The 23,717-nt window shown below is 39.8% G+C and overlaps 1 protein-coding gene across 2 annotated transcripts in view; it reads left to right on the forward strand.

Annotated features, from left to right (window-relative positions):
• MYOM1 (myomesin 1) overlaps window positions 1–23,717 on the forward strand; it is a 73,646-nt gene that overhangs the window by 45,228 nt on the left and 4,701 nt on the right. The window contains exons 22-37 of one of the 2 annotated variants that reach the window (XM_021551514.4): window positions 3,088–3,244; window positions 4,153–4,259; window positions 4,383–4,427; window positions 7,997–8,133; window positions 8,965–9,109; window positions 9,682–9,741; window positions 9,989–10,056; window positions 10,636–10,749; window positions 11,311–11,398; window positions 12,125–12,163; window positions 12,257–12,362; window positions 14,216–14,379; window positions 15,960–15,996; window positions 16,311–16,333; window positions 17,895–17,950; window positions 22,603–23,574. In XM_021551514.4, coding sequence (XP_021407189.2) covers window positions 3,088–3,244; window positions 4,153–4,259; window positions 4,383–4,427; window positions 7,997–8,133; window positions 8,965–9,109; window positions 9,682–9,741; window positions 9,989–10,056; window positions 10,636–10,749; window positions 11,311–11,398; window positions 12,125–12,163; window positions 12,257–12,362; window positions 14,216–14,379; window positions 15,960–15,996; window positions 16,311–16,333; window positions 17,895–17,950; window positions 22,603–22,875 — 1,619 coding nt within the window. In that variant the 3' untranslated portion in view covers window positions 22,876–23,574. Of the gene's footprint in view, window positions 1–3,087; window positions 3,245–4,152; window positions 4,260–4,382; window positions 4,428–7,996; window positions 8,134–8,964; window positions 9,110–9,681; window positions 9,742–9,988; window positions 10,057–10,635; window positions 10,750–11,310; window positions 11,399–12,124; window positions 12,164–12,256; window positions 12,363–14,215; window positions 14,380–15,959; window positions 15,997–16,310; window positions 16,334–17,894; window positions 17,951–22,602; window positions 23,575–23,717 lie in introns of those variants that run through there. The other variant, XM_077784125.2, reaches the window with a different exon arrangement.

Below are 23,717 nucleotides of genomic sequence, written 5' to 3' on the forward strand. Positions count from 1 at the left end.
TTTCTATCATCTTCAAGTGGAGTAAGGCAAACCATAAAAATTTATTCCTGAAAACAGCTATATACAGCAGCCACTTCTAATAAGAGAATTAAGCCACTATTAATATTAAATTTTGACTTTGCTAATCTGTTTTCACTGGGGGTTAGTATCTGTGCATCATACTTCTGCTAAAACATTGTTATGAAAACACTCTTCAAGTGCCTTAAATAAAGGGTTGACCATGTTACTACACTTGAGAAGAATTACAAACACTCTTGTGAAGATGACCAACATAACAAAAAAAATTGTACACTGTGTTCAGTGTTCACTCAAAAGAGGTGAACTTGAGCAGAACATTGGGTTTATAGACCTCACCATTAGAGAGGGAGGGTTCATACATATGATGTCTGAGGGATCACCAGAAAGTGAGGATTTAACCCAGTGAATACTCAGGGAAACTGAAAATTACTTACATGTACAAATCTACTTGACCCATATTTTGAGCTGAGATCTGCTGATACAGAATCCACCACACTAAGCTTCTTAAAGGTATTAAGAAAAGAAAAAAACTTATTAAAAACAATTATTTCATAAAATAGCCTCTTGATCAGGCTTCCACCTTTCTCACTCTAACCACAAAAATGTCAAGAACAATTACCCCATTTTATAAAAATTACCACAGATACCTTGGTGCTGCCCAATAAATCACACCTCTATTGCCATCTTGGATGGAGACAAAATATTGTCAGGTTTCTCTAGAAAGTTCCTGCTGGAATGCTACTTTTGGTGAATGTGTAAAATTGCAAGACAACTGAGATTTCTAATCAAAGAATGCAATCTAGTAATATCTGGAATGAAAATAGCTGCTTTCATACAAAGAGTGCCAGTTGACTTTATCTAAATAAATGTGTAAATATAATTATTCAATACTTTGCATCCACTTTCTTTTCATTGAAAACCATGTTTAATTTGTAAACACATACCAGTCCAGACTACTTTTGATCTGTACTTTTGGTGTTTGACAAAAGCACTTCAGCATATGTGGATCTCGCAGGAAAAAAAGAAAATCTAAGAGCAGACTGCAACTCTTCTGTAGTGCTGCCCTTAGTCCTGCCCTTAGTCCTTGAACCTCAGAAATTGAGGAAGTTGTCCCATTCAACTTTTCTGACTGGCTGTATTCAAAGTGATCCCATTACCTCTGGTGTGTGGAAGATGTCTGTTATTTATTTTCTTTCAATGTAATAAAATGCTCAGAATAATGGAGACGTGATATGACATGTAAGTATTTTATTTCTTACTATGACTCTAAGAGAAGCTCTGGATAATATATTGAAACCACCAAGCTATCTAGAGGAGGGAAATTAAGACTGCTAGTACTATGGCAGCTTCTTTGGCTCCACTTTGCAGGATAGGTGGAGTGAGGTCTTCAAAAGTGGCCAGTAATTTAGACTATTTTTTTTTACTCATATAAATATTAGAGGTAAATTCCATCATCACTTCTGGAAATAAATGCTATACATTGTTACCATAATGAGAATGCTTTGATGCAAATGTAAAAGACTCTATTGTTCAAATTACCTTTACGGCTGTAATTCTTTCCATGTCACATAAAGTGCCATCAAAAGATTCATGGGCTAATGGCTAATGACTTAGAAGAAACTAAACACTAAGGAAAATTCAAGTGATGAATTTTGCATATAATAAATTAAATTATAACAAAACTTTGCAAATATACTGCTGCCTAGTAAAATATTTGTAGGTCTCAGAATTCATTTATCACATATTGGTACTTAATGTGCTTCACTACTGCAAAGGCTGGTACATAACAGTACCAAAATGGGAATATTAATCTCATCTTTCATTAAATGCTTATGGCAAAGTGTGAAGATTAAGAAAGCTGTGTGTACACAGATTGTCATGACAGAAGCTGCTCGCAGTGCTGGAAAAGGCGTGTATAGTTTTAGGACAATGAAACACAGAAATCTCCTACTATGCTTGAGGGTCACTAAGAATTATGCTGAAAATAAAGCATTCCATTTCAGTGTCAGGAATAAGGCTCTTGTCTTTGAAGTACAATACTTTGTGGAGAAAGTGTGTCATTAGTATTCTGGGCAGTCTAGAATTGTCTTAGCCCAAGTAATGGGACATGAGTGCCCTATTCAGATGCGAGATCCAGCTCAGAGCTATTCAGAAAAGAAAGCTGGATGTTCTCCAGCCCCTCTCAGTGCACATGCTCTCTCTGACATTCTCAGACAAGTTGTTGAAATGAACATTAATGCCACAGATGACAAGATCACTGGGTTGTCCAAATCCCAGATGAAATTCCCTCAGCTCCACTGGGGTGTGAGGGAGCAGAATAGAGGTGCCTTCAGGTTGCTGACCCAGGATTCACCCCCAAGGCCTTCAAAAGGAGAAACTGGGTCACCCTATCCAGCTCAATGACTGAAGGCATTGGCAAGACTGGGTGGGTGACTTAAGCAGCTAATTGCAAATATTCACTCCCTTTGTGGGCCCAGGATTAATGGTGCAGACGGCAGCAGGGCTGGATGCCAAGCACAGCAATTAAACCAACCTCCCTGAGCGAAGCCAGTGTCACCAAAAATGTGCCTCAGTCACATTGTTGCTGCTGGGGCAACTTGACTGCTTCTTCTTCTTCAACTCTTCAAATGATCACATTTGCATGCTATTCCCTGTATAGTACTTACCCTATTAGAGAATAGGAAATCTATGCTGTATAATGAAATCTCTAACTACTGCTTACCATGGAAAATATTGCTATTTAATAGCTTATACATTTAGTGGATTTAGAGTCTTGCTTTTTTTACCCCCTTCAGGCTTTTTCATAGGAAATATTTCAACTCTCGTGTATGCTTCGATTCACGAGTGTAAATGTGATAATAAAACGATTTATTATGTGTTTTAACCTGTGGATTAGAAAAAGAACTGTTCTTGTAAATCAAAGACCAGAGATATCGATGGGTGCAGCAATTTATGTTCCAGCTGAGAAAATGGCAAGGATCTGCTTAATCCACTCTCTGAATGATATCTATAGAAATTTGTTTGCTGAATTCTCTGAGAAACTGGAATTGCCTTGTTCTGCTCTTTAAGGAACCAAGGAAGTGGTGGTTGATGTAGATGACAATGGAGTAATTTCCTTGAACTTTGAATGTGATCAGATGTCTCCAGACTCTAAGTTCATTTGGTCCAAGAATTATGAACCAATTGAGGATGACCCTCGACTGAACATGGATACCAAAGGCGGAAAGTAAGACCCTCAAGGGTAGCAATAATTTTGTATTTGAAAGATCTAGACTGTCACAGAAATCCATCCTTTTTAATGTATGACCTCAGGATGAGCTAAAACTGTCTCTGCTACTTGATGGTTACTTCCTGAGAATGCTGTTCTCCAGTAAATCCATACCCAGACCACTTGGAAATTGTAGCTTGCACAGAATTAGTCAGAGCTCCCCTGCAGGCACTCTAGTGATGTTTAGGCATGGGGAGAGAAAATCTGTGCCCTGTCACCTTATAACCTGTCAGTCAAGGCAGATGAAGATGATGATGATGATAATGATGATGATGATGATGATTATTCCTTTTCCTATTACTTTATATCTCCAAATAATAAAATTATCTGGCTTCTTAAAAAATGCTTTTGCCCTGTAATGGAGCTGTATTCTTTGGAACTGCTGTTGTAAGCAAGGATTTCTTATGATGGCATCGCCATGGCCTGATTTAGTAACTTATATAATGTCTCCAAGCCTACTCTGTTTCTTCAGGCTTTTCCCAGAGGAAGACAGAGTGAATGCACAGGTTCAGCCCATGAAGGGCCTATGGGCTCTCCTAGTGCCAGTAGCCATACTGAAAGAAACAGGGGCCCACCACAGTCATGGTGCTGCCACATGGAATCTGAATAGACCTGTATCTACAGTATCCTTCCAGGGTCATCAAAGCCTTGACAACAAGCCTTTTTTTCCTTTGGTGCCATCACCATTTGTACCACACATGGTAGGACTTACTCTGATTTATAGCTGACAGAGCCAAACATTTGTCTGATCAGTCAGAGCAAAAGCTAACACAAGGCTATTCATACCTGGTAATATAGACAGAAAGGAGGAGTTTGGTTCCAATGGATTTCACCTTTTCATCATAATGGGGTTTTTTCCCTTATAGGTCAAAACTTTCCTTTAAGGATCTTGGAGAAGATGATTTGGGAATTTACTCTTGTATTGTTACAGACACTGATGGAGTTTCATCAAGCTACACAATTGATGAAGAAGGTAGACACAATGCCTACTAAGCATGCCTAGTTTGCTTTCACATCTGTTTTTCTCTGCTCCTGTGTCTCTCAGATACAAAAGGCATGCACACACCTCATATTACTTCTTCTATGTCTTTTGCAGAAATGAAACGCCTGCTTGCTCTGAGCCATGAACGCCAATTCCCAAGTAAGTGTATCAATCATATCTGTAGGGAAGAGCTTTGCATGCAGTGGGGTAGCACAAGCCTGATCTCGTTGAATATGTCCCTGCTCATAGCAGGGAGCTTGGATTAGCTGACCTTTGGAGGCCCCTTCCAACCCAAACCATTCTATGAGTCTATGGTCACAAAGCTCCTGCCACCATCAGGTAAGGAGGTCACTATAGTAATTTCAAGTGAAAGTTGATTGGAATTGAAAAATTTAAGATAATCTTTTTTCTCTCCCTTTTTCAGTACATTTGTATATTATTGGTGCTCTTCCCAGGTTTCAGGCTACTGGTCTATATAATAAGTCTGTATTAGAGCTGGAAAATAAGTATCATATTGGCTTTGCTTCTTCTGCAGAACAGGCTTTAAAACTCACCTAGCACACTTGACCTGATTTGAAAACCAGAATTTGAAAGATTCTCCAATTTTACTCCAACTATATTTAACATGAGTTAAATTTAAGGTTAACAAATTTGGCAAGTGTAGTAAATTCAGCTGTAATGATCTATGTGTACAGAATTTTCCTGCTGAAATTCATTCTCTCCCTCTTTCCTGGAACATTTGACAAAACTTGAACATGCTTTCTACTCTTGGTATGGTATTTTTGTCAATTCCACAGACATTTATTATACCCTGGTAATAGTACAATTTGGTTATTTTTATTGGAATGTTACTTGAAAAAATGGGGGGAAAATAATATTGGATTACATAATTAATCTTTATGCACACAACAAGATAAGACCTAAATGTGGTCCCATGTTATCCTACTTTAGTCTCTTCTTTTTCATTCCAGGTACTAAAATTCTTGCCTGCATTTTAAAATCTTCAGCTTAGTGCATGCACTGCTGGCACCTCTTCCAACTCAGCCCACATTGCACCTCTCAGCCCAGCCAATCCTTGGCTACAGAAATGGCCTTTTTGCCTACATAATCTCTCTCATTTCTTTCTTCATCTTTTTCTCAATGGCTCTACTCTTCTCAACATACTGAATCACCTTTTGATAGCTTAATGACAGCCCTAACAAACCCTTGTTCACTCCTGCTCCTCCCAGCTATCTTCTAATTATATTTTCACACTAAAAATCTGTCATCACAAAACCTTGCTGCTGTCGCATGACCTTACTTGCCCTGACCCTTCCCTTCTGAGGACCCTTCCATGCTGTTTGTTCGCTACCAATGTCACAAAATAAGCTCCTCAGGACATAGATCATATCAAGTTTTTTGCACTGTATCAGGTAACAGCACAGACACAGCTGTGCATCAGCTTCCAGAAGGCACAGGCAGACAAGGGAGATCACTGCAGAAAGTATCCTTAAGGAGGAAGCCATCTTATATGCTTTGGACACTCTGGGTCCTTGTGTACACTTCAAGAAAAATATATATTACAGCTAGGGGTTGCGATTCAGCTGTTTGTACTTCTGAGCAGAAATTAATGGAACTTCTGCTTAGAAACAGAATAACAGCAGCCAGTATAACTCCATGGGAAATGGAGTTGCTTGAATAAGAGCCTTACAGAACACAGCCATGTATGGGTAAGACAATGTGTTGGTACAAGGTAAAGAGAAACTCTTCCAAGTCCTCAATTTAGCAACTGCTTAAGGACTGCCTGTCAAGTGCTGCCAGTAAATTGTGGTGCTGTATAAATACGATGTAAAACCACTGGAAAATGCCTAAAATAGCTATCGGTGCTTATGGAAATATTTTAAATAAGACTTCTGCTTGTGACAGATTTTAAGGCAAATTTGTCCAGTTGCTTTAGGCTGAGAAATTATCAGACTTTTCTCCAAAAAAGAATGCTTTTGCATCCTTTCAGCCATTTCTTTAACAGCTGCTGAGATACTTTTCTCTCTTCCATGTTAGACTAAGATATTCTTAGTTAATAACAGGCAAGTCAAGTGGTGGTTTAAAATTTCTGTAGAGCTGACAGTGAGACAAAAGCAGTGCAGCCTGATGTCTATTCACACTCCCACTTGCTTCCTGTAGCATTTCAGTTGCTTTGTTTTAAGAAATTATGCAAGCCCTGAGATTCCTTCTGTTTCTTACACACACAGTGATGTGCTGGGTGAGGAAAGCTCACATGGACCATTTGCACAGCAGGGACACACTTCCATGGGGTTGTCTTTGCCTCACTCCCTCATGGCAATGTTGCCCTTCCCAGGCTCCAGGCTTTTCCCTCTCTGGTTAAGCATGTGCCTTCATCCTAATTGTCTTTGTTCCCCTGAGACTGTTGCCTCACTTTCCAGGAGTTTTGTTTTATCAGAGGCAGACCCTGTGCCACTCAGGCACTAAAAGCACACATGTGGCTGTGGGATGTGAGAGGGACAAGGACTGAGTGTGGCAAAGGAAGAGCTGAGGCATCCTCACCCCCTAAGCTTGTTTGGCAGTGGGGTGGGGTGGCAGCTGTGCTCCAGAAGGCACCCCAGTCATTTAGAGCAGTGCAAATAGCAGGATGAGAGAAATCAGACACTACTTTTGTCCCAGTCATGTCCTGCTGAGCCTCTGCATACATTGAGCTAAAGAAACCAGCCTGCCCTGGGAGGTGTGTCTTTACACACACCATGACTACATCATCATGTGCTTTGCAACATGTTGTTTGTGCACTGCCCTCAGCTCTTCCATGCTACACCCTGGCACACAGACTTTGCACTACTGAGAAAGTAGAGCCTGGGGGAGAGTTCACACACAGCAGCACACGTAATGCTGAGAGTATGATTTTGACTGAGAATATGCACATCCATCAGGACAGATAACATGAGGAAAGTCAGTGAGATGAGCAATATGCCCCAATGTCAGAGTCCAACTCTTTGTGCTTAATGTTGCTATGTCTTAAAGAAAACTTAAAGTGAAAGCAAGCTGAGGACTGTTACTAACAGGAACTAGCTAAGTAAAAAAGAGTTATCTATGGTATAGTATGTGACTTTTGCATATTTTTTCCCCTGTTGACACACTGAATTGGTTTATATGTGGGAGTTTCGGTTTCTTGTAAGAAAACAAAATGTACAGGGGAGACAGGATGTGTTGGAATATTTGGTGAATTCTGGAGATGGGGGTTCCACTCAGAAGAGGATCAGAGGGTTTTCAAAAATCTCCCAACCTACAGCTCAGCAGCTGACTTTCTGATCTGGCTTTGTGCTTGGAGATCTTTTGTGATTTGTTTTGTTTTTTCCCCTCTGAGTCAGTTCACTGTCTTACAGTAATATTATTAGACAACTAATTAAACATGGGTCTGCAGCATACAGACTCACATAATGCTGTACAGATACTTGCAGCTTGCATTTGAAATAGCCTTGTTTTAGAATGGAGCATAACTCAAACCTTGAACACTTTTAGTTTGGCCTTGTGATTGAAGGATCAAAGGACTAAATCTCATCTGTCATTCTATGTATATGTGGGTGGAGAGTCATTCTGTCTGTGTGAAGAGCTGTTATGAGCTAGTTACCTTGCATACAGTATTCGAGTATGGAAGGATTAAGTGGCTTTCTTGTTGTTGCAGACAATAGTTGTTAGGGCACAGGCAAAATAGGCATCATTCCTTTCTTTCTTCTTTGTAGCTGTCCCACTTATATCTGAGTTGGCTGTGGAAATCTTGGAAAAAGGAGAAGTGAGATTCTGGCTGCAAGCTGAAAAACTGTCTGGCAATGCAAAGGCCAATTTTGTATTTAATGATAAGGAGATTTTCAATGGAGAGGTAAGGCTTTTCACTGCTTACATGTTTGCATTTTCATGAGTATCAATGAGGATTAGTGTCTCTATCTTCAGTATGCTTCCAACTAGTGTTCCACTCTGATGAATTTTCATGAGAAATAGAATATGTCATGGAAAGCATTATTAGAAAGATTTTATCCATAGTTCTGAGGTCCAGATGAATTCTACTGGATGCTTTTTATAAAGGGAAGTTATATGCCTTCCTGAATTTTGTGAATACCACGTGTTCTATTATCTGTGGTTTCAAGGAATCACTGCAACTGCTCAGACTCCTCCTACCTCCTTCATCTATAGCCCTGGAATACCCTTGTTCTCATCTCTCTTTGTGGTTTGAAGGAATTTATTACATCACAGAAAAATTCCCAAGTGGTTGTTTCCAGCTGCAGAACTTGTTAACACCCCAAAGACGGGACTTGGCATGATTTTGTTGCAACACCAATATCAGATAGAAGGCAGAGATGGGGCATTCTAGACATGACCTTGTACAGTATAATCACCTCCAAAGGAAACATTATTCTGAACAGGTTAATCTAAACCTTTCTAATGAAAAAGAGCATAGTACTCACTGTGCAACAGGCATGATGTGGTTGTACAGCATTAGGAAATAAACAGATTTATTTATCTATTTGGTTGTACATTTGGAGCTGGAGGTAGAGATAGTGAGTCTAGAATAGGATAGGGATATGAACAAATGGGAACCTGAAGAAGTGGGAATCCAAAAAAATAATTCTCCTAAAGAGATCATTATAACACTTCACAAATATTTTCTGTCTCTGACATGTATTAATTGTTGCTTTACTTTCCACTCCCACAGAAATATAAAATGAAGGTGGACCACAATACCGGCCTTGTTGAAATGATTATGGATAAACTTGAGGAAAAGGATGAAGGCACTTACACGTTCCAGCTGCAGGATGGAAAAGCAACCAATCAATCTAGTCTTGTCCTCATTGGTGATGGTAGGCTAATCTGTATTATGCAGTGGGCTGGCTTTTCACTGTTTTCAACACCAATAGACGTTCCAGTTTTTTTATGTCACAGTTTTGCCTGCCTCCAACAGGACAGGGCATGTGTGTGAACTGAAATTCTTAAAGTGATGGGAGGAAGGGGAATTGTTACAGAAATGTGAAATACTGCAGCATGTCATGATTTGCTTTCCTATGGGTGAAATGAAAATTTCCCATATAAAAAGCCCATTCAGCTGGGAACAAGTAGCTGCACCTGTTAGAGCTCAAGCAGCTGCTGACTCTGCTGCCTCCATTTGCCTTCCTACCAGGAGCTGCATGACTGGGGGCTGCACATCATCAGGCAGGACACATAAAACTCCTGCTGACTGCAAGCAGCTAGGAAAGTTGAGTTAGCTGTAATCAGCTTCTGACACTGGGAATGTCCAGTGAAAACCTGATCCTATGGCCTGCTTCTCAGTGACATCCAAGGGATAGAGTTAGACCCAACTGTTACAGTGGCATGCAGCATTGTACCAATGGCACATAAGTTTAACCTTGTATTTCTTACTGGTTTTAATTCCTAGTATTCAAGAAGCTACAGGATGAAGCAGATTTCCAGAGAAAAGAGTGGCACAGGAAACAAGGTGATAATATGAATACTTATAACTATCACATATGTGTCTGTTAAGAGTTTGTCTATAGTTATATATGTTAATTTGAAATACATGGGTTTTGTTATGTTACATGGTTACTTCTGAAGCAGAAATAGGAAAAATAAAACCACATTAAAATAGAACAGTATTCTTGTCAAGTAAAACACATCTGTCTTTCATTTTGCATCATGAATACCATTGATGTGACCTTTAAAAATATACTTGTAATTTCTAACAGGTCCTCATTTTGTGGATAAACTGGGATGGGAAGTTACTGATGAGTGTAATGTGATGTTGAAATGTAAGGTAAGGGGCAATGAAAACCCTGAGTACAATATTCAGAGTACACCACACTGGCCTACCACTACCTAGATGGTTGGAAAGGGACTAAAGACATGCCCTTTGCTTTTGCACTCCCAGCTGCATGTTGGACAGTGACAGAGCCTCTGAAGGTTAATCCTGCTGAGGCAGCAACTCATTCCATGTAATAAAATATGTTGGAAAATAGCTTGAATTTCTTTCTTCAGGTCTATCAGCCACCCACTCAGAGAAAGGCACCTGAAAAGGAATGACAAGTCTTTGTAAATTCAGGGACTAATTCATTCTTGGCCTGTTTGTGCATGTAGAAATTCCATGGGCAGGACCAACTCATTCCTTTGTCTCCTTTTCTCTCTGTTTGCATCCCTGCTGTTTTCCCTCTTGCCTCCCTCATTTTAAAACGGAGGCCTGCAGTAACTCACTGCAGTTACAGGTTGTAAAGCTTGCTGTTCTTCTGTGAGAGACTTGAACATGCTAACCCCTGGAACAAGCTAACCCAAATTAAAACACCGAGCTCCCCTGCTCAAATGAAGTGAATAATTGCAATGTGGTTTTCATCCATTTTAGGTGGCTAATATTAAGAAAGAAACACATATTGTGTGGTACAAAGATGACAGGGAGATAATGGTAGATGAAGAACACGACTTTAAGGATGGCGTGTGTACTCTGCTGATTTCAGAGGTGAGTGACTGTTTTCATTAGCCTTCAGTTGAAATTAGTGTTCAGATGAGTTATATGATCTAATCTGGTACTCCAGCAGAACAATTGAAAAAGGAAGTGAGTTTTAAAAATGGAAACGCTCACAAGGCGTCTGTGTTTTCACTAAAGCAAATGTCTGTCTGTAACTGCTTGTTCAGATTTTCAGGAAATGATGACAGAAGAGATAATAAGCTTGTCACTTCCTTTGCATGTCAATTTAGCAACAGATTGAGACAACATTTCCATTCTGAATAGCATTTGGAAAGTGCTTGTCACTCAGGGATCACCAGAGGTGTCGGGTTCATACCCAGCCTTACAGCAGATTTGGGGTAGGACAGGGTCCCCTGCATACCAGGACCTCCTGCCAAAGCCCATCCCACCACCCCAGCCAGGGGTGGGGCAGCTAGGGGGCACAGGGGCAGCCTCAGGCATCAGGTACCTGCCTGGGGACAGGGACGGGATATCAGCTGGGTTCACAAGTAAAATCTAGATTTTTCTACAGTACCTGTTCTGAAAACTGGTTTTATCATTACAATATTGCAGTTTTCTAAGAAAGATGCTGGCACATATGAAGTCATACTGAAGGACGACAGAGGAAAGGACTCCAGTGAGCTAAAGCTCAAGGATACAGGTCAGAGTCTGGCTGTGGTCAGATACCAGGACTGAAGTGGGTTTGGGGTAATACAGGTATCTCCACATGTTGTCTTCTTGTGGCTTTGTTCCTCATGTATACAACATTATCTGATTAGAAAAACTGAGATTTTTCAGTTCAAATAACATTTGAATACCACTTATTGCATCTGGATTCTGTATAATCTTGGGAGCATACAGTGATTACCACTAAGCAAAATGATAAGAGATTTCCTCAGGGGGCCATCAAAGCTTACAAGTATAGAAAAAACATTGCAGAACCAGATAATTTAAAAATATTTTTAGTATATTTTGTCAATTACTTAGAGGCCTCTCCACTTACTGTGATTACTATGTTCTTAACATTCCACTCCTATCCATTAGAATGTATATAAATGGGCTAGCATTCCAGCTGAACAGTGTCATTTACAAAAAAAAAAAAATCCTCTTGTTAACTGTCATTTACAAAAAAAATCCTCTTGTTAAGCTGCAGCAGTATTCATCAAGACTGCACTTAAATAAGGTCTGGAAACTGTAAAATAACAGGCCACATTTCTGCATTACTCAGATTTCTAATATGCTTGAAAAGGTAGCTTTTTCAAAGACTGGTTTTTCAGACCTTCTGGGGAGAATATTTTCTAAAATATTTTCTAAAATACTTGTCCTGTTGTTGACTGTGCTTGGACTGCAGACACAGAGTCTTAGTCTCTGGATTTTATTTCCACAGCCTTTGCAGATCTGATGAATGAAGTATGCAGAAAGATTGGTAAGCACTTAATTATTTTTTTGAAAGAATGACTCATTGTGGCACTCAATGAATGGCTGTATGGCTGCATAAAACCATGTGCTCTTCTTTCAGCTTTATCTGCAACAGACCTGAAAATCCAGAGCACAGCTGAGGGTATCAGACTGTACTCCTATGTTACTTATTATGTAGAAGATTTGAGAGTAGGCTGGGTGCACAAGTAAGTACACGAGAGCTTTGCAAAACCCAGTGCAATTTTGGTTTCATAGATTCAGAATCAACCTGAAGAGAGATGAGGCCCAGGTTTTCCCTCCACTCTCATGAGTCCTTATATCATACGAGCTTTTTTCAGTCAATTACTTTCACAGGAAATCAGTATGAGAGTCAGGTGTGGTGGTTCCAGGCCTCCTGTTGTTTCTCTCATGAAAGACAGTCCCATGCCACAGGATGCCAGCAGGATCCTGCTGCTTCAGAGCACTTCCCACCTCCCCAGTGGGAGCTGCATCTTTCCCTGACTCAGTTTTAAGGAGTGATGCAAATAAAACCCAAGTGACTGTCAAGCTTCAAAAGAGGCCAGCACCTGGAGGTACTTCACAGATACCTGCCCGGGAGATCTGCATGTCTAGAAGCCACATTTCAGTGGAACTGGGACAAGCAGGCATATCCTCTTAATGCATGGCTTCATTTTTAGGAGGCAAAGCAAATTCCAGCATGTGTTTGGGGCAGTAAAATCCAGACAACCCCTCCTGCAAGCACTACAAATGTAACCAAGACAGACAGAAGAACTGAGATTTTAAAAAATAATTTGAATGCCCAGCTCTCCATAAAATTAATGGCAGTAGCACATCCAAATCTATGAGACACCTTTGAGTTATCAGCCAGCACAAATAGCTTGCACTGGAAAACCCAGAGAAGCTAACAAGAGAAGTAAACAACTTAGATCACTTCAAATCCATTATTACTGTTCTTGCTGTTTCACTTCCTGTGGACATGGTAGTAGTTAGTCTGTATGATGGAACCTGAATTGCTGATCTCTCAATAACACTCTTGTAAATGAGGCACAGAATACCCAGGATGTGCTGTACCAGGCTTGCTGTAATTATTGACACTGATGTTAACCAGCATTCTGTCAGAGAAATGAAATGAAAGACATTTGAGGCCCTCTTGTTTCTTGGCACTCCTTTTCACCTGGTATCATCCAAAGTCCCAAGTATTTCAAATAAGTGCAAGAGAATATGAAGCATTCTGGGGGGGTTTTCTTCCCTCTCTCTTTCTTTTCTCCATTTCATTTTTAGAAACTTGTTTCATCTTGAATCATGTAAAATTAATCTAGAAAAAAATTATTTTTTCTCTCCAGTGCATTCAAAGTTATCAGTTTAAAGATAACAAGAAAATGAGCAGCTTATTTGACAAATATCTTTTGCTTTATCCAGGGAAATTAACTGCTTAGCTAGGAAGCTAAGAAATTGATTTTGGGGGGTGAGGGAGGGGGGTGTTGGGTTTTTGGTTTTTTTTGTTTTGTTTTCTGTTTTTTTAATGAAAGAAGATATGCTTATGTCAGAGTGTGTTTAAATTCCAAACATAGCAGAGCATCAGAAATCATTCCAACTGGGCAAACACCATTTTTGACAAAAGTGGGGGTTTTTTTGTAGATACAGCCCCATATAGTTTTGTTTTGCCCAACCAGAAATAAACCTATGCTAAAAAGACAACAGTAAATATGTTAAAAAGAGAAGAGTAATTATATGGATGCCTGGGCTATCCCTCAGAGATCTGGCTTTTCAGATCTTGTACAACTTTTCTATGGCTCAGGTCACAGACTGAGATGCATTATTTTTCTGCATTTTCTGATGATAGCTGGATCTTGAACAGGGAAAGGCTGTTACACCAATTCTGCCCAGCTGGCTCACAACTCCAGCAAGAGTTTGACTTCAAAGGTTTCAGAATATGGTGTCATACCATAGCATCTTGGAAATAATTTATTAACTCCAGATGTTCTCAGAGACTCAACATGAGCAAACCCTTTTTATACTCCAGTAAAACCAAAAGGTAGCATTGTTTTGTACTTTTCAGCGATACCCAGATTAAGTTCACAGACCGGATGAAGACTGGTGTCACTGGGGAGCAGATCTGGTTGCAGATCAATGAGCCAACTCCACAGGACAAAGGCAGATACATAATGGAACTCTTTGATGGCAACACAACACACAAAAAGACAGTGGATCTTTCTGGACAAGGTAAGCCATTCCCTCTGCTAACATCATCACTGTGTGGGCAGTGTGCTGTGGCAGCATGGGAGCATCCACAACAGGATCCTGCCACAGACCTGTCACCCTTTGGGGTCTGTGTGTGCACCCACCAGTCTGGCATTCTTTGTAGGGACTGTGCCAACAAGCCTGACAGAGTTAAGAAGCATTTTTGGACAATACTCTCTGGCACACAATGTAACTCTTGGGGATGGCACTGTGCAGGATCAAGAGCTGAATTTGATGATCTTTGTGGGTTCCTTCCAACCCAGTTTACCCTGTGATTCTGTGATTTGTTATCCCCAAACCATGTCATTTGTTTTCCCCAGCCTGTGCTCTCAAGTAATAAAATACAAACATCTTTTTCCTATTCTAAATACCCATCTACAGTCTGCCTACTAAGATGCCAGCCCAGTTTCTGAGCTATTTTACAAAACCCCTTGTGTTGCTGACATTGATTGGCAGTTTTGAATGTGAGTTGTAGCACTGTGTGTCTCTCTTCCTTCTGTGTGTCTCTCTTCCAAGGAATATTTGAAGGAGGAAGGGAGGGATGAGTTTGTTCTGATACTCTCCTACCATATTTCTTTGATGGGTGCAATAAAACTCCTTATTCTTCAGAGATGCCAAGACCTCTCATCAACATGAGGAAGGACGAGGGGAACAATTTGCATTAACTGTTGGAAGCTTTTACTTTGAGAGACTTCTCAGATCCTAGAGAACAGATTAACTCCTTCCAAACTGCTCTTTCCATTCCCTGCTCTTCTCATCCCTAAAGCTTCACTTTTTGTTCGCAAGCTCTGTGTAAGGGTGATAACATTGTAATAGTCTCCATGCTGCTGCTTTGGTACTTTATCTCCACTTTCTAGGGAAAGATATTTCTTCTTCCCTTTCAAAACAGGAGAGGTTGACCTCCCCCATGATGGCAGCTTAGCCTGAATTTACAAAGGAGACAACAATTTGTTGTTCACTTTGCTTGTAGCCATCACTGTGATGCTTCAAGTAGATGTGAACAATCCTTGGAAAATCATATCTCTTGTATTCCATAAACCAGTGGTCTCTGAAGTGGGTGTGTGCAAGATGACCCATTGTGCTTCACTGGGGTGGCAGGAAGAATATACAAGAACTTCACTTGTATACATCTACATAATCTATAAATATATATACATACAGGGAGAAAATGCTCAGATCATTTTATATAGAGATGTATAATATAAAAAGTTTGGAAGGTCACTGCCATAATCCCTCATTTAGGTGATGCATTGTGGATTTCTTCCACTTTTTTGTGAAATTACTTCAGCCTACTACTTTCTTGTCCTCTGTCTTAAAGCCTGACATCTGGAAGAAAAAAGTGTGTTTATGCCTTTATGTGTATATATAACAGCTGCCATATACCAGATGGCCTTTATCAGTCAAACCATTCAGCATTTTTGTGTTTGTACAGTACACATGCATGCATTTTAAATTTTACATTTTAAATGTATTACATCTACATTTTAAATTTATTTATTCACTTTAAATTTAAACTTGTGTGGTGTTTTATCTCTAAACATACTTTTTTCTTCTTTCCAAAGCCTTTGATGAAGCCTTTGCTGAGTTTGAGAGACTAAAGTAAGTATTATGCCATCTAAATACAGAAATGGCAGGCATAAAATAATAACAGTATTTATTTGTTTTGTGCTGGAGATAACTATATCTTATGAAACAGTCCTAGTCATACAGAAGCCCGTAGGAGTTTTGCATGTGACTTCTGCGGTGCAACTCTTATATAACAGTCAGGTAGCAAAGAAAAAGCTGTTTTGCCAAGCAATGAGAGAGCTTTTCCTTAATGGATTAAAAGCAGTTTAAAAGATAATCTATTTCTCAATGACTCTAAGTAAACCTTAACTGAAATTGGACTTTCCCTTTTTTATTTTCAACTCCAGGCAAGCTGCGATTGCAGAGAAAAGTAAGTAGGCCTTCTTTGACAATGGTTACAAGAAACTGTTTATTAAGCTTTTCTTCCTCTCCAGGAAGGTTGTGTGTTGGGAAAGAGAGGGCATGTGGGCATGTTTATATGCATGTGCTCATCCTAAACCAAATTTGTCCTCACACCTAGGAGAAATGACCCTTGGTTGATTTAACACTGGTCCACTTTGCAGCTAATCTTATTATCCTTATGGGTTAGGTTGATTTTTCTTATCTAAGCTCCTGTTCTCAGTATTAGCCTTCTCTAAAAATAAACTTTATTGCTGGGATCCCTCATTAATGTTCTTTGCACAAAAGTCTCTTTGTTTTCAAGGATTGAGAAAATAATTTGGCTAGTTTTGAATGCTCTAAAATGTCAAATGGCTCTGCATTACTTACAGAAATGGGTAAGAAAGCAACAGTAGCTTTTTAATTGCTTAGAATCTCCTCACACTTTTGCCTGTATGTCAATTACAGCAGAGCAACTAAAGCAGAAGTATGTATTAAGTACTTGAGGAGTAAGTTATTAGACTTCAACTTGAATTATTAAACTCTTTATCCTCCCTACTTACAGAAGAAGCCATGGAAAAATGAACTGTTCAAATTCATTTCAAATGACTTTCAGACCTGCGTAAAAATGAGGGCAGGACTGGCATTTGAAAAGTTATTTGAGAAAAATGCATAGAGAGATAGAGCAGGGCTTGGATACGAACAGGAACCCCCACAAGTCCTGGCTGAGACAGCGCAGAGGGGTCGGCGATTGCCCTGACCTTTAATTTCTGACCCGGACTATCCCTGAGGAGCTGTCATGCCAACTGTGACAACACAGCCCTTTCCTGGGCTCCTAAGGCTGTTATCTCCCTGCTCCAGAGCACATCTTTTACAGAGCAAAGCAGAGGGGAACATTCTGTACAGTCATTTCCTTCCTCTGCCAGGCTCCACCCAGACCTGTAACGAACCAAATCCGTATTCCAGGATAAGGGCCCTAAAGCCTGCATGCGACTGGCTTGTTTGTATTTGCCTAGGATTTCTATGGGACTCTCGAGTTTAAAACTACATCAATCGGGTATCAGTCTCATTTGCACACAGATTCACACAAGTGATGGAACTTCATTGTTGCCACTGAGACTGACGTCTTTGTATCTAAATTAAAAGCCAATCTCCAGCATTTTACCAGGTGTCATTCATTTTCCTTTGGACACCCAGTGTTTTTAGTTTACTGCAGTAAAAATTTTGAGTATCAGATCTCAAAAATGTAAATCCTTTTTGTGCACTCAGAATTAAAACCGAATTGATGTCAAAGTCTGCAGGACGCTGCACGTGTACTTTAATTCCTCTCTATAAGTGATTGACACCAACTATTAACACATCTTCTGCTGTGAATTCAACATATTTTAAAGTCCAAATGGTGTGCTAAAATTGCTGACTAGTTCTCTGCTAGCTCAGATATCAGAGACAAGTTGTACATAAATAAGACAAAAGGAAAGAGCTAGAAGAGAAACAGAATCCAGCACACAGTTGATTTTGAGACACTAAAAAAAATTAATCTTCTTTATTTTCAGATCGTGCACGAGTACTTGGAGGTTTGCCCGATGTTGTCACCATCCAGGAGGGCAAGGTACAGTAAATTAACTGAAGCTTTACACAACATCCCAACAGCTTGAATGCCTTTCAATGATGGGAAAACAGTCACACAGTCACCTTTTTTTTTTTTTTTTTTTTTTGAAGATGCCATCTTTTAAATCTGCTACATTATTTATTCATCCCCTACCTTCTGTACATAATTCAATGGACTTGCACAGATGGGTTTATGTATTCAGGGCAGTGTCTTTTCTTAAGAGTTAGATAAAAGTGAGATGACAATGTGAGTTGGGACTAAAACTCCTTATATAACCAGCTCTTTAAAAATTCATGCACAGGTTTCACAGTTAGATTTATTTTCCTTGTAACAGAGCATCAGGAAAGTTTAGCTCTTTTTTCACATGGGAGCCAGTCATTCTATGCCTTCTGCAGTTAACTTCTTTGCAATGTGACATGGTAATCACACCTGTAGTGGCTGGCTCTTAAACGGTGTAAAAGTAGTAAACCACAATAACTCAATTCTCTTCCAGCCTCCAGTCAATAGGAGAAAAAAATTCTCTATTTCCTCGGGGTAAAGGAGATGGAAGTCAAAATAAGTCACTGGTGCTATACTGGATTATATTAGGAGAGTTTAGCTGAAAGATTATGGTAAGGCACTCCCAGAGGAACACTGATGCTTGAGCACAGAACAGATGACCCAGAAACTGAGTTCTGAGTCTCACAACTTTTTGCCAGCACACTGCTTCTACAGCTTGCTGTTTAATAGCACTGAGACCAAGAAGTGCCTGCTCTTCACTTCCTGCTGCTCTGCCACAAGCCAGTTCCTCTTCACAGTATGTTCAAGCAGTGAAATAGGGCATGTGAATGTCACTGAAAACCTGTAATGTGACAACTATAGTAAGGCAGCACCCTGGTATTTCTGGCTTTATCTGTCAGTAGGTCAGCTGGGTTAAAAGAATTTGATTATAAGCTCAGCAGAAGTGTTAAGAATCTAAAATCTTATTCTGAAAAGCTTAACAATGTGAGATATAGCAAACAAGATAGACTGCAGCAGTTCTGGGAAAATCAAGTATGTTAACATTACAAAATAAAATTCTTTAAGAGCTTTAGCAGTTTGAGAAATGCTGTAAAGTAAGAAGCACTCGTGAACATTGTAACTATAGATAGAAGACACAAAGGAACAGAATGAATTAGCAGATTCTCAGCTAATCAGTGCTTGGAGGCGAGATGCTTTGGCAGGGTGTAAACTTGGATGTAAACTTTTACCAGTTTTAATCTTTCAGACAAAAGAAAGTTGATATTAAATTGTGTATGAGTTCACTAACACAGAATGTGCAGTGTTTATAAAACAAGTTTGTAAAAATTAGTTGCAAAAATCTTACCCAGACACATGTTGTCCTTGACAGCAAGGACATTCATAATGCTTGAATACACGGCTGAAATACACTCAGAACTTGAGACCAATATCCTTGACCTTATGTTTCTTGATTCAGTAGAGGATTGTTCTGAGTAGGACAGAGTGATCAGGGAAAACAAAGCTGGTTTGGGTGGTGTTGGCTCATCTGTCTGTTGTTTGCATATATGCTGGAGAGAGAAGAATGCAATTCTCTGTTGTGTAACTCATGCAAATTGCACAATCATTGAGGATTTTGTAAAATAGCAAATGAGGTAGCAGAGGTCCGGCAAGCTTTGATTGTGAATTCTCGTGCCACTATTACCACAGACTTATAAGAACAGATTGGTATCCTGAGACTGAACTTTCAAGCACGGGCATATCTCAAATTTAAACTTAACATTGTGACTGTGATGCCATTTATTAGCTTTTTACATGTGAGCTGGAGGGTATAGCTGAGAAGGAATGAACCAGTGTTTACTGAGTGTTAATCAAATAGCGTTCCAGATGGCCTAAGAGGCTTCCACTGATAGACATAAATGCTCCTCAGCAGTGTGGTATAATTGGAAAAGGCTAAGTGTCAGTTCCCATTAGGGAGGAATCTGACCTGACAGAGCATGCCAGCATAAGTTTTGTATCCAGCCAGCCATCTTAACCTAAGTGCTGTTTTAATGAGGGCCTGTAAATGAGTGAAGAGGCTTAGGATTCTGACAGGCACTTTCGGACACAGAAGCAACATGTAACATCCTTCTTCCCACCAACTCACTATTCTACCCTTCTGCCAGGGGTGTAGATCCTCACAGATAGGCTGGAAGAAGGGAGCAGATTTCCTTAACTGAGCTGCTTCAATCCACTCCCCAAACCATCCACGACTGGGACTCTATGCTAATATGAAAGAAGAGTGGCAATATTTGAAATACAATGACACATGTCTCTCTGCCACCTCTACTGCCCTACTCATGATAATCTGCAGTAAAAGGCAGAAGAGGTAGTGAGGGGCACAAAGGGTCTGAACTTGCAGCTGCTGGTTGCTTCAAGTGGACATGCCTCAATGCCCTGGGCCCAGGAGTACAAGGCACACTTTTTTACCATAATGATATCAGGTTGAACACAGTATTATAATCAAGGGCTTCGGTGAGTAATAAATGAGCAAAGACAATCTCTCGCCCAAAGAACGGAAATCTGAAACAGATGCAGTCACAGTGAACAATCATTTCGCCTTGGCTATGGAATTACCTTCCAGAAAAACAGGTTCTCACCATCTACATAGCAAATTATAAGACACATCTCTGCACATTAGTAGCTGGAAAGTAAATAGAAAGAGTTGGGAACATCAAGAGAATCACTCATATCAAACAGGAGCTAGTGATGCAAGGTTAAGGAAAATATAGCTATTTTAAGGAATTATTTAGAAGAAGAAAAGATTCATCACTGCTGCTTGAAACTCTTTGAATTATGGAATATGACAGTACTTCAAACACCCCAGCTTTGAATGATGCCTCTAATGGAGCTGTGTGGACATGGACATCAGCTCATTAGCACTGTGGTGGAGTGGAAGCTGGAGACACTTGCTACTGACTTCTTGCTTCCCTGAGAATCACAAGACAATAATAAAATGCTGAGCACCTGAAGGGCCCTATATGCATTGCCTGGCTAAGGCTGAGGACATGTTTGTATCCAGAGTGATAAAGAAGAGGGGGAAACACAAAACCTCATTTCCCACTTGTTTTTCAAAAAGATGGACTGATATGCCAATTGAAATCACATTCACACCAGTGGGCTATGAGAGAAAGGAGCCAACAGCCCCACGTGGTCACCAGCTGTAGGTGCTGCAGGAAATCAGATAGATGCTATTTCCACCATGCTGTAACCACCTCTCACTTGGAATCTGCCCTCCTTCGGTACCAAGAATTGCATGTTGCTAATAGAAGAAAGACTTCTCCTTCCCTTTTGCTCTCATTTTGGCCCTCAGGTTGGGCACATGGGGATTTTTATTTTGTTATCAGCGATATCAATGCCTCTTACTTTTATAGAGGTGTCAATTTTTCTGTCCATTCATTTCAACAACCTTTCAGGCATCTCTCTTCTGTCCCATAATCCACTATCACACTACTGGATAGGAAGCAGTGAGTTGGAGGGAAGGTTGGAAGAGATACTTGATTCCGGTCAAGTGAAATATTGTCTACTAAGTGGTAAATATATCACTTAGTCCATTCCCAATGAAGCGCTGAAGACCTTTCTCTTTGCAGTAGAAGTTCTTAAATTTCCAGTCCAGTTAGATTCTCCTTTAAATGGCATACATATAAATAAATTCCTTCCTAAATAAAGTTCCAGAGAAAGGCCTATGTACCACTGAATTGTCATGTGAACTTTTTTCACATTTGAGTCTCTATGTGATACTAATTTTTGCAAATATTTTTGAGAAGACTGCCATAGCACTGTGACTGGAAGAAGGGATCACTTACCTGTATCAATATCTCCCAAAAATGAATTAGCTGACAAGAAAAAAAGGAGGCCTGTCCAAAGTGTGCCCAAGAGACCCACCAGACTGCTGAAGGTACAAGAAGTTAGCAGTGACCTCTCCAACATGATGATTCTCTAACAGTGAAGATACTTCCTACAGGCTGATGGGACTGAATTCAGTCCTTAGGAACAGTACTAAAGTCAAAGGGAAATACTTACATGAACACTAAAGAATGAGTAAAGCCTGTCTTGATTTCAGTTAAAAATAGCTTTACAGAAGTGCATAAAACACTTCAAGTCTGTTAGAAAAGCTGTCAGGGCACAGTTTAAAAGGATCCCAAATTAAACAAAATATTCCAGGGCCACTTTGTTCTTAGTTATCTAAAAAAAGCAGCCACACTTTCTTTACTTATGGGATATATATATATATATATATATATGTGTGTGTGTGCGTGTGTGTGTGTGTGTATGTTGAGCTTAATGTGAATGAAATCACCTGACAGCTCATTAAAATCTCATTTCAGGTCTAACACACAAAGGCAGATAATATCTAATTTTATATTAAAAAATATGCATGGAGAAACCTCTACTAATGATTATAAGAGTAGAGAAGAAGGTCCATAAAATATTGAAAGGTTTTAATGGCATTCTTGAGTTCCTACTTTTCCTTTATTATAGAGAAGAGCAACATAAATTATTGATTACTGATGATGGTATGCATCCCTTTACTAAAAGCAGGAAGCTAAATGGGAAGTTGGAATATTTGGAAAGTCAGGCATCAAAAAATACAGCAAATATTTACTGACTCATAATTCTTTTGTATGTTTCTGTAGGCACTTAATCTTTCTTGCACTGTCTGGGGAGATCCCACCCCAGAGGTCTCATGGCTGAAGAATGAAAAATCATTTGTATCAGATGCCAATTGCATCCTGAAGTTTGAATCTGGAAAAAATGTCAGCTTTTCCATTTCTACTGTGTCCACGCAAGACTCTGGGAAATACAGCATTGTTGTGAAGAACAAGTACGGTACAGAGACCAGCGACGTCACTGTAAGTGTGTACATACCTGAGGAGGAGAGAGAGTCTGAGCAAGAGAAAAAGCAGTAAGATAAAGCCAACGCGTGAATTTAAGTCTAGAAGACAGAAGTACAGAGGAGATTTTGGATGTTAGGCTGATATAATCCATGTGTGTAAATGGCTTTCTGCTTTAGCAGGCAGCCTTGGGTTTTTCCATTCACTTCACATTTGCTTCTAATACACTCATTTATGCCAGGGAAAAAGGCCTTTCCTAAACGTTTTCTTAATGCTAACTTCACAGAAACTAACTATAGCATTTTAAGCAAGGCCAAGTGCATACTGTCTGTAAACACACGCCCACCATTTCACCCTCTTCCTGGAGCATCTGGAAGGAAAGGGTCAGGAATTGTTTCAGTGGAAGCAATTAATGAGGTAGATGGAAAGATCAAAATGATCGGGGCCTGTTTGAGCAACAGTTGGGATTTGTTCCAGCTTTAGTAAAGCAGCATAAATGGAATGTGCTAGATCACGGAGAAATGAGTGTTGGTTTTTGTCTGTGTTAAGGCCCCTTTGTATTGCTGTGTTAAATTAGTGAGGCCTTAATATGGGTGTCATTTACAGCCCTAAATATTGTTTAATCTGCCCAAACAGGCTAACAGTACTGTAACATAAATGAAAATAAGGCTTAGGAGGCCAGGATAATATGTGTGTGTGTGTGTCTGTAAAAGTGTATGAACTCTGCTCTATGTTCACAAATAAACTGAATTCACTTCTTTCCTTCCATCACAAGCTTGTTTCACTGTGTCTTGTTTTATTAGTCACAGCTCATGTAGTTGTGCACAGTGTCTTAGTGTCTTAATGCTTTCACCACTGTAATTATCTCCAGCTTCCCTTTAGATCCCTGTTAATCTTCACTTTGCAACAAAACCACA

Source organism: Lonchura striata, chromosome 2, assembly GCF_050655825.1.
Source record: "Lonchura striata isolate lonStrDom1 chromosome 2, ASM5065582v1, whole genome shotgun sequence".
Lineage (NCBI taxonomy): Eukaryota > Metazoa > Chordata > Aves > Passeriformes > Estrildidae > Lonchura > Lonchura striata.